Below are 10,908 nucleotides of genomic sequence, written 5' to 3' on the forward strand. Positions count from 1 at the left end.
CTGTATATATAAGGTAATAGAATAATTGTTTGATTTGGAGAAGGTATGAAGGCATCAATAGTTATGTTGTGCATCCGTATGCACCATGCATGGTGCATACGAATGCCAAAACGACGTCGTTTTATTAAAAAATGTGCGTCTCTCCTTTAAAAAAAATTCAGGTTTGATTCCCAGCAACAACATTATATTGTTCATTCATTCTGGAATTTTAGTTCATAGATTATGGAATTATAGTTCATTGATTATGGAATTATAGTTCATCGATTATGGAATTGTAGTTCATCGATTCTGAAATTTTAGTTTATAGATTATGGAATTTTAGTTCATTCATTCTGAAATTTTTAGTTCATAGATTAGATTATGGAATTATAGTTCATCGATTATGAAATTATAGTTCATCGATTATGGAATTTTAGTTCATATATTGTTGTTGGGAATCGAACCTGAATTTTGTTTTTTAAAGGGGAGACGCGCGTTTTATTAAAACGACGTCGTTTTTGCATCCGTATGCACCATACCATGCATGGTGCATACGGATGCACAACATAATTTGCCTGAAGGCATGGAAGGCCTAGGGAAGTGAGGTTGTGGGCTAGGGAGATAATGATCGGCGGGGGAGGGGAGTGGGGAGGGGGGGGGGGGGGTGGTGTGGCGCGCTATGGCACGATCGATCTATGGGGCACCCAAGCTAGCCGTAGTCGTGCAAGTCTCGACACAACAAGGACCGTTTCTTGGATAGAGACAATGAGGCAGTTACGGGGGTATTAGGCTTGAATATTCGCGAGTAGAATCATGGTGCATTTGCGAGGTGACTAGTGGGTAGATGAGAGGATTTGGGCAATGAGGACCACATGTTTAGCATGAAATTCAAGGTAACATATGCTATAAAAAGGTGTCTTGCCATCCTTCGAACATCATTGTTTTTAAATAGAGCACATCTCCGGTCACCTATAGAGCCAAAACCTTACGTTGTACATATATATCTTTTAGGCCTAGACCTGTTGTCAAGTCTTAACTATATTATTCTTGGACTTAGACCCCTATTAAACCTTAACTTTATTATTTATTTTCATTGTAACCCAAATGTAAATATTGTATGGGTCTATCCAATTACAATCATTATTGTGCATTATTGTGCAGACTATAATTCACACAACTATGTAAATCATATTATCAAATAATGTATATTTAATACACAAATAATGTATTTTTAATATATTAAAATTAAAATTTTACATTATATTTAAAGAAAGCATATTATTTAAATACTGAAAATACATTATTTTGTATAATGTACATTCACTACATGAATAATATACTTCTAATAAATTAATCCACAGAGGACAATGTGGACCAGTAATTTGCCATCCAATTCATATTAACCATATTTAACTTTTTTTTCCCCTCACCTTACTAATGCTCCAGCCTGATTTTATGTTATCCGATCCATTAAAAACTATCAAATCTCATTTAATAAAATATTACTATCCCTAATTATTCATTGTTGCCATTAGCCAATTTCAAAGACTAGAAGATAGTAAAAGTAGTGTGGATAATCCAATTCCCAAACTCAAAAGCAGCAAACCAAACACCCCCTTTTCAATTCTCGTACAAACTAAGCTCCTTTCATTTTAAGGAAAATGCCGCCCAAAATTTTAGAATTTTTGCTTTTTTTTTTTTTTTTTTTAAATCGACGCAACACCAACAATACAACATAGTTCAGATCATAGCGAAAATCTCACTATCAAGTTAGTATAACAATCAAAGGAGACCCAAAAATCCCCATAACAGTAGAGGAAGTGTGAAAGTAGGGAACATATCTAAAGGCTTCCACTGCTAATACTGAACAAAAAGTATTAAATCATTGAATCTGCTGCCTCAAGGCTTGTTGAAGATACAAATATCACTTCTTCACTCAACGAACAAAATAGTACTGTCTTATAAGTAAACGAGTGCAGATAGAACTTACTTCTTCCCTCCCCCGGAAACATTGAACTTGAAGAATATTACATCTCCATCTTGGACCACATATGTCTTTCCCTCCTGCCTATACTTTCCACCAGCCTAAAAGAGAGCGGTGTTGTTATTTTTACTAATATTTGTGAAAACACGCGGAGATGGAAATAGTATATTCTTAAGCATCAATGAAGAGATGATGGCAATAGAAAATCATAAATCTTGGTTCTTCTTGAAAACAAAATTGCTTGTCTAAATCCCAAATATTTATAAATTCTCCTCCACAAAATTCTTCAGAACATATTATTGTTTGAGATTATTAAGAAATTGGGTTTTTCCTGCATGCACATCACCTGAATTCTTGATTTTCCTTTCTCCAGAAAAATGAAATTTTCTCCGGTTTATAAACGTACAAACTTTAAATTTCAAATAGAATAGATGAGTTGCTTCTAGTGTCCAAACTGAATATGAAAAAGTGAACTGTACTTTTAAGATATAGGACATGCACAAAATAAGGGAATACCTTAACAGCAGGCTCACTACCAAGTTCCTTTAGATCTTCAAATTTCATGACCTGAAAAAAAAAAAAACAAGAAATATTGTTTAACAATTTTCTAGCAGTGACTAAAACATATTATATAAGAATTGGTTGCTATAAAGACAACATAGAGACTAGTAAATGCTCAATTTGTTAATCTAATTCAAACAACGTAGAACCACAAATTGATCCATTGCTTCCAACCACAAGGATTTTCAAAAAGGCAATTGATCACTAAAGTCTAAAATTACATAACAAGATCAAAGAATTGTGAGAAACTATGTGGTCCTTTTGTTTGACAAAAGTAGCAGCCAATGCAACTTTCACGATGGAAATACATCTGTGTGTTTGTTGCGGAGCTTATCTTGGAGCTCACCAGCTCAGAAGAGTGGAAGTTTTGCCAAACAATATGAACATATAAAGACTTATTAGTCCAAACAAGAGCCAAGAGGAAAACCCTTGTTATTCAAGAAGCTCCAAATTGAAGCATTAAAGAAAAACCTTTATGAAGAACCTCATAGCCTGGCAAAACAAGTACTGATGCAAAACAGTCCAATAGATGACTACTCATTCTCTGATATTGAAACAAAATACTAATGGTAATACTCTTGAAGCTTACTTCAGGAGGAAAAGGACAAATATATATATTTTTGTAAATAAAGCTTTCATCCTAATCCAGTCAATCAAATGCATCTAAATACCTCAGCACAAATGAATCCTCTCTCAAAATCAGTATGAATTGCTCCTGCAGCTTGAGGAGCCTTTGTCTGGCGGCGAATTTGCCAGCATTTAACCTGTAAAAACCAATTGATTATTAGACAAATCTACCACACTAGTGGTTATAAATTCAGAAAAATTTTAATTAAAAAAAAAAAAAAACTTCAAATACCTCATCTGGCCCAGCTGTGAAGAAATATATGAGATTAATTGCAGAAAATCCAGTCTTTATGATTTTTGGAAGGGCACTGAAACATAATGAATTTCCAATAAGTAAAACATGTTCCATGTATATTTAAGATAGTTTGGCTCTTTGCCATTAAATAAAGAAAAACTATGCGCCATGTAGCTTGTAGCTCAATGACACCTATGTGGCTCTCCCAAATGGGAGGTCACAGGTTCGAACCCCAGTAGGGGCATTGACTCTTTGAGCTTCAATTGGTTGAGAAAGTATATATGGACAGATACTACATTGTAGAGTCAGTAGTACTCGGAAAAAAAAAAATGCAGACATTAGGCAAACAAAATTGAAAAGAATGTGCATTACAGATTGAAATTGGAATGAAAAGGAATCTGCAGTTCCATACATCTTTCAGCTTAACTTGAAAATTGAAACAAGGGGAATGATAAGTAATTTACTAGTCAAAGTAGTTTAAGTACGTATGGAATAAAGAAATGCTACACTCCAGTGACTTACTCCCACCCAGGATAGAGGTTTCATTATTCATATGGCAGCCAATACAGTTCACCAAATAACATCCATAACATGTGACCAAAATCGCAAAATCAGTAAATAACAATAATTTCCTCTTAAATCCTACACTTCATTGCATCTATTTTAGAAGACTTTAATATCCCTTTTCAAGTAAGGACATGCAATACTTCCATAGTTCCATTAAGCACTAAAATGAGACAGCAATACTGTCTTTGTACACTTCATAGCATCTATTGTAGAGGACTTTAATATCCCTTTTCAAGTAGGACATGCAATACCTCCATTAAGCACTAAAATGAGACAGCAATACTGTCTTTGTACTAACCTTTGTACACTTCATAGCATTTATTTTAGAGGACTTTAATATCCCTTTTCAAGTAAGGACATGCAATACTTCCATTAAACATTAAAATGAGACAGCAATACTGTCTTTGCACTAACCTTTGAACCTTGTTCTCCTCACAATACTTTGCAGCTTCATCAGGTGGCATATCAGCAAGACTCCTTTCCAAAGCAGCACTGAAAGGAATAATGAGTTCGCCACCATGCTCTTGCACCCTAAAAGGTTGAGAAAGGCATGTGTTGTTTAAATGTTATGCTTGACAAAAGCAAAAAACTCCATAAGACAAAATAAAATAAAAATTTGGCCTTCGTGTTTAGTATAAAGTATAAACATATTTCAGTATTTTGTCTAGAAAAAAGCATACATAAGTGTTCTCTAAGAGTTTTTATTTTCCTCTTCAAAACATCCAGTGCCATGATTCACAAAACAAAGCAATCAAATAAATTCACAAAACAAAGGTGCCACAACCATAAGAGAAAATAGATAATTAGATAGAATATGAATTATACTGATACGGAAGCATTTAGATATCTCTCATGATTAAATTATATTCTGTAGTTGTTGAAGTGCACAGTGATCTCCTTTCCTTCAGTAGAGGACACCCTACTTCCCATATGCATAAGTTTTTTTTTTCAGTCAGATATTTAGATCCTAGCTGTCTTAAAAAGAATCGTAGTAATTCATCAATCTACATAATTTTCAATGTGGAAACCCATTTTGATGGATTGTAGAACACACAAAAAGATGTTTTAATGGGAAGAATAGTTCCCTTCTTTTCTTATTTTTACAAAATTGCTGTCAATGTGGTAAAATGTAGACAATTTCAAAAATATAAATCTATTCTGAAGAATAATCACCATGCTTTTGTAGTAAAAGACAGATTGTGCATTTTAAACCTTTGATAGGTATAGATAAAATTGCGAGTACAATAGGTTTTCTGGAAACTCATACAACAAAGTTTTCTCCATCCTTTTTGTTTAATCAACACGACAAAGGGGCCAGGTACTAGAAATCACCAGTATACAGAAATAACATACCAAGCATGAATCTTAGGAAGGAACTTGTTCTTTTTCCGTTGATAATCTTTCTCATTCATGTTAACCTGTACATGATCATAATAAGATCCATAAGTACATGGTGTGATAGAAAAAATACTAAAGCAAGGCACTAAAATCCTACATCAAAAAATTATAGAGTGATATTGGTTGACATCAAAATTAGTACAAACAATTCCAAGCAGTAACTGATAATCTCTCATCCCCTTTGTTATAATGGAAAAGGGGAAGGAAAACTAAAGAGAAAATATTAAGTGAGAAAAGGATGAATTTGCCTTCAATGCTAAATTATAGAATTTTGTGGCCATCATGTGCTCTTGAACTTCGAAAGCGAAAAATGTCTAATTTGCAAAAATTATAGGCTTATAGCATGTAAAAGGATTACAAGGATGTGATAAAATAGCATATTCAATATCCACCAATTTCTGTGCATAATCTGGGCATGCCATGTCAAAAATGGGTATCAAACCAAGGGTATGCAAATTTAGGAAAATGTATAATTAGGATGCATTTTCCAACTTTAGAACTTTTACTAAATTAAAGTGAAGGAAACAGAATCACCCCAAGGATGTCTATTAAAATTCAATAAAGTACCAGTATACATGAAGAGAAAAAAACAAGGGGCACGGTGGGGAAGCTTAAGGGAAGGGAAAATACATACTCTTTGATGGAAGTGTATCTCCAACCCTCAAATTTGTTGGTTTAATAGGAGGAGATGCAAAAGTGATCGTTATTCTTCACTACATATTTACATTCAGCTTTTTGATGGTTTTGAAATAATGGTGTAATACATCAATGCCTATAACAAACAACAGACCAACAAGCCTGCAACTCCAGATAATTCTCTCTGTAGCATTACTGATATGACATAAACACATAAGATGGGAATGATATCCAAAAATCAGAAATATAGCATTTCCGAACTGAACGCATTAGATTAAGTACTCCAACTTTTCTCAAATAGAACAAAAACAACCTATTGAATTTGCTATCAGAGCTACCCTTTCAACTTCTAGATTTAGAAGTTTCCTTCTCATGAGATGCTATTCAATAGCAAATAAACATTGTTGTTCTTCCCTCCTATAAATTTATTTAATTCCCTTTTTCGCCTTTTGTTCCTTTTTAAAAGTTGGTTAAAAGAAAAGCACCACTCACATGTGCACCCGTGCATGCAGTGACTAGGAAAGATTTGCACAAAGACGCCTATACTTACCAAATAAACAACAGGTTTTGCAGTAAGCAACTGAAAAGTATTCAATATCTCAATGTCAGCAGCTTTCCATTCCCCCAGACGGGCATCTTTACCCTCATCAAGAGATGTTTTGACCTGTAAAAACAGGCATTAACAGCATCGTGATTGGAATACAACAAAATTGCAAATATAGGAAATTTGTATATATACCAAGTTCAACATGAGTATCCATGTTTGCAATTATAATTTTTATGGGGAGCAAAATAAGTCAATGCACAAATCCAAAGCCAGAAAAAAAAAAAAAAAAAAAAAAAAAAAAAAAAAAAAAAAAAACCTTAAAAATGTAGAGATACATGGAGACTTGAAATGAAACCTATTGTTGATCTAATTAGTTACTATACACAAAGGAAATACATGCCAGCTGATCAATCTCTTACATAGTCAAAAGCAAATTTCTTTGGTGTATTCATAGTGACCATAAGCAGGGTGACGCAAGTTAGATGATCAGTATGGAATAAGTTGTATAATATTTCACTTACGAATTACGATCACATAACCAATCCATTGTATAAGGAACTAACATCAATAAGAATTCATCCAGGCCATCACCAGATTGTCTTAGTTCGCACTGACCCATTATTATATATAATAAATTGACTCCTGTTACAGTAGAGGCCATGGATAGGAGGTAAGAAATTTCAACAACTGGTATTAAAGTTAAAGTGGAATACATGTTACAGCAAAATGGTTGAGATATTATAATTAATCCTGGGAGAAAATCAGATATCCAATCAAACAACTAGTTACTTACCATTCCATATGTTTAGGGAGCTAACTATATTCAGGCAAATATACTTTCCACCTAATAACTACTAAGCAGCAGGTTGCAGCAAAAATATAGTTAAGAATACATTGATACATAAATGATGTACTAATATATCAGGGAATTTTAAAAATTAAAAAGGAATCATTCAAATCCAATAGAAAGCAGACCTTCAGACACAGTTCATGTTCTATTTTCAATTGTTTGTCATTGCTCCTCTTCATGCTCTTTTCAAGATCCTCAATCCTCTTCTCCATGAACTCAATATCCTAATGAAGCACAGAGCAACAGAACATTAGAATACCATCCCAATGAATGTGTCATGCAGTTTACTCATAATAATATAATATACTGTTGGGGAATAGGAGATACAAGAATATTCGCATTTAATTTATACGAAAGCTTGCCAAATTATGAAAATGGAGAGACAGATCACAAGTTTCACTGTAGTATACTGTATACAAGTTTACATGTCTGTCTCCAAAGGTCTCACTCTCAAGAATATTAATAATAACGCTCTTATTTCCTTTCTTCATTCCAACTTGAGCCTAACAAGAACTAAACAAGTTTGCAATTTATTTGAAACCAGGAAAAGTTTATACACTATAGTCCTTGATGTGAATATCTACACCATTTCTTATATAAGCTTGTTTGCCTCTCACGTGTATCCTTCTACTAGGATAATGTCATAATATATTTTGACAGTAAGGCTACCCATTGTGTAATCAAATTATCATTTGACAAGGAATTCACCCATTGCTTAGTTTAAAATCCAATGTAAACTTAAAAACCGAATTATTGTGAACAATCAATGAAATGATTGCATGTAACCTCAAAAAGCCTTGCCTACATTACTCTTATAGTACATAAATCTCCATTGCAGAAAGGAATGAAGGACACAACTTATTTATCATGTATTCAATAAACACATACTGACATACCTTAAGCCTCAATTCCTCACTAATAACCTCCAAATCTCTCACAGGATCTACAGTATCATCAACATGTATAATATCTGAATCTTCAAAGGCACCTGTAAAACACAGAAATTCAGTAAAACTTCAGTAACCACTGCTGATGCATAAATTCTTATAAAACATAATGGAAATATCAAAAAAGGGGGTGGGTCAGAACTAGCCGTCCTGAATAGTGAACTAGGACAAAGGATAATTAGAAATTCAATATAACTAAGTCAATCAGATCATAAGAGATTTTACAAGATCCACCATAGAAGCTATGGAAATACTCAAAGCCCTTGCACACTCAACTCCTACATATGTCATATACTAAGTCATACTAAGTCATATGGCCGGTATCAAAGGGAGCATAATTGATTGGTTTCCTGACTTCATCAAGGGTGTATACAAGCAACAAAATAAAGAAAATGAACGTGAGAATAACCATCTTACGTAAGACATGGAAAATGCCATCAACTGCACGGATATGAGATAAGAAACTATTCCCCAGTCCTTGTCCTTCATGAGCACCTCTAACAAGTCCAGCTATATCATGAATTTCTAGGAAAGCTGACACCTGTTCATTGACCATACTAAATTACACAACCAAAACAATCAAGGTAGCTGATTCCACACATCTAATGAGCAGAGTAGCTAACATAGCACTCACAAAATTGGTAAAAAAGATACAAACGCTTTGCAGCATGAAATTTTCAAATCCAGATCACAAACCTCACTCTTTGGCTTGTACAGTTGGCACAGCCATTCAAATCTCTCATCTGGTACATTCACTCGAGCCTCATTGGGCTCAATAGTGCAAAACGGGAAGTTCTCTGCGGGAATTGACAACTTCGTAAGCGTGTTAAAAAGTGTGGACTTTCCCACATTTGGTAATCCAACCTGAAATATTAACAAGTTTTTAAAAAATAAATAAACAAAAATAAAAACAAGAAACTCAAAATGATGTGCTAAAAACGCTAAATAACTATAACCAGATAAAAATCAATAATTATGACGCAAATAAAAATAATAATAATACAGATTCCACAACTGCACACTTAAAATGAAGAACAACTTTCCTCAACAAACAATTGAGACGCTCTAAAACATATATACAGAAAGAAAGAGAAGCGAGAGAGGGAGATAAATTACGATTCCAATTTTGAGGTGAGACGAGAAACGGCCGAGAATGGGCCGTTCAGCCGGAACTTCTTTGCCTTTAGCAGCTTTTGGAGGCATCTCTTTTGCAGCTGAGAAGATCAGAAGACAAAGCGAAGAACTTCAAGCTTCCTGATAGATGTAGGAGCTTTAGGGTTTAGCGATTGTAGTATAGTACTGCAGATACGCAGCTCCTCAGCGATGGCGGCGTGGTGGAGCTGTGCCACTGAAATTGGTAATGGGGTGAGAGTAAGTGAAGGGAGCTTCCAGACAAAGCAGAGGCATTGTTGGGCTACTTGAACTAGCCCGTAATTTATATGGGCCTTTTCTCTTTAAAACATCAAGAAGCCCATGACCCATCAACAAAGAGAGCCCAAGAGGAAATTTGTGAAGTTTAATGTACATCAAAATAATTATTCATCAGCCTTATGCATTGGATGAGTAGATAACAAGTAGGAGTGGGCACTTCGGTTCGGTTTATCCGAACCAAATCAAACCGAATCGAATTAGTAATAGCAAATCGAATGGTTCGGAATTTTGTAATCCGAACAGTTTAGTATCGAATCAAATCGAAACCGAACGGTTTGGCAAAAACCGAACCGAATCGAATGCTATATAATAGTAATAATAATAATAATAGTAATAACAATAATAATAACAATAACAATAACAATAACAATAACAATAACAATAACAACAACAACAACAACAACAATAATGATAATAATAATAATAATAATAATAATAATAATAATAATAATAATAATAATAACCATCATCATCATCATTTTTATAAATTTTATATTTATATTTTAGAGTTAATTGTCAAAATGGTCACTTGACTATAGCAAAATTACCAATTTGGTTCTTAACTATTCTTTTTGACCAATTAAGTCCCTCAACTTTAAAAATTTTAACCAATTTGGTCCTCCATTTGTTTGACCGTTAGTCAACCGTTAACTTGTGACCAAATTGGTAATTTGCTATAGTCAAGGGACCATTTTGGTAATTGACTTTAAGGATGGACAATTCGGTTCAGTTTTCTCGAACCGAACCGTACCAAACTAGTTAGATTCGGTAATATACCAGACAACCGAACGGTAATAGAATCTTGTATATCGAACGGTTCAGTAAAAACTCGAACCGAACTGAATTTGTTCGGTAAAAATCGAACCGAACCGAATACCGTTTGAACTTTGGATTGCTATTTTGTTATATATTAGACTTTGGATATGGACTATGTAAATACCATAACCCATAATATAGAACTTTTGATAACAAAACATAAAGAAATCAAATAAAACATTTACGAGAGATACTCGTGAGAATATGAGTTGAACGGCAGAGCAAGCAGTAAGGGACTTGGATTTACTTTGTATTTATTATTATTATTATTATTATTATTATTATTATTATTATTATTATTATATTTTTTAAAAAAATCAAACAGTATTC

The 10,908-nt window shown here is 33.8% G+C and overlaps 1 protein-coding gene across 1 annotated transcript; it reads right to left on the reverse strand.

Moving 5' to 3' along the window:
* Window positions 1–1,718: 1,718 nt before the first annotated feature.
* LOC109165755 (obg-like ATPase 1) lies at window positions 1,719–9,711 on the reverse strand. The gene is made up of 12 exons (XM_019314672.1): window positions 9,448–9,711; window positions 9,028–9,195; window positions 8,749–8,872; window positions 8,281–8,372; window positions 7,510–7,608; window positions 6,538–6,651; window positions 5,307–5,371; window positions 4,368–4,484; window positions 3,384–3,459; window positions 3,196–3,288; window positions 2,480–2,530; window positions 1,719–2,064 (listed from the first exon to the last, which is right to left on the reverse strand). Exons 1-12 carry the CDS (start codon window positions 9,532–9,534, stop codon window positions 1,966–1,968), a joined length of 1,185 nt encoding a protein of 394 aa, XP_019170217.1. The 5' UTR covers window positions 9,535–9,711; the 3' UTR covers window positions 1,719–1,965.
* Between the last annotated feature and the right edge of the window lie 1,197 nt (window positions 9,712–10,908).

Source organism: Ipomoea nil, unplaced genomic scaffold (assembly GCF_001879475.1).
Source record: "Ipomoea nil cultivar Tokyo-kokei standard unplaced genomic scaffold, Asagao_1.1 scaffold3069, whole genome shotgun sequence".
NCBI lineage: Eukaryota > Viridiplantae > Streptophyta > Magnoliopsida > Solanales > Convolvulaceae > Ipomoea > Ipomoea nil.